The sequence below is a fragment of the Tupaia chinensis genome, unplaced genomic scaffold, assembly GCF_000334495.1.
Source record: "Tupaia chinensis unplaced genomic scaffold, TupChi_1.0 Scaffold000392_1, whole genome shotgun sequence".
Lineage (NCBI taxonomy): Eukaryota > Metazoa > Chordata > Mammalia > Scandentia > Tupaiidae > Tupaia > Tupaia belangeri.
The window spans coordinates 1,981,336-1,981,571 of record NW_006159894.1 but is presented as its reverse complement, the minus strand read 5'-3'; the positions used below and the strand labels follow the sequence as shown (position 1 = coordinate 1,981,571).

General features: G+C 72.0%; 2 protein-coding genes across 4 annotated transcripts in view; both read right to left on the bottom strand.

Annotated features, from left to right (window-relative positions):
• Positions 1-236, bottom strand: part of MRPS6 (mitochondrial ribosomal protein S6) — a 96,111-nt gene that overhangs the window by 83,272 nt on the left and 12,603 nt on the right. The window contains exon 4 of the mRNA XM_027773947.1: positions 74-232. Coding sequence (XP_027629748.1) covers positions 74-232 — 159 coding nt within the window. The remainder of the gene's footprint in view (positions 1-73; positions 233-236) is intronic.
• SLC5A3 (solute carrier family 5 member 3) overlaps positions 1-236 on the bottom strand; it is a 34,212-nt gene that overhangs the window by 30,419 nt on the left and 3,557 nt on the right. The window contains exon 1 of one of the 3 annotated variants that reach the window (XM_006153905.3): positions 74-201. The exons of 1 other annotated variant lie outside the window; for it this stretch is intronic. The gene's annotated coding sequence lies outside the window, so the exon portion shown is untranslated. Of the gene's footprint in view, positions 1-73; positions 202-236 lie in introns of those variants that run through there. One more of the 3 variants, XM_014589928.2, reaches the window with a different exon arrangement.

The window sequence follows — 236 nt, the reverse complement described above, 5'->3', positions numbered from 1 at the left end:
GGCGAGGGGGGGGGAGGCTTAGCGGCTGTGGGGGCTCCCGCGCGGGAAGACGGGCTGAGGGAAGGTCACTTACCCGCTGCATGGCTTTCAGGATCAAAGCCAGCTCGTAGCGGGGCATGCCCGAACGCTCGGTGCGCAGCTCCGGACCAAGTCAGGTCCCGGGACGCGGAGGGGCGGAGATGGCGGGGACACGGCGGGAAGCTGGCGGCTACTGGGCCAGACGGCTCCCGGGCGGC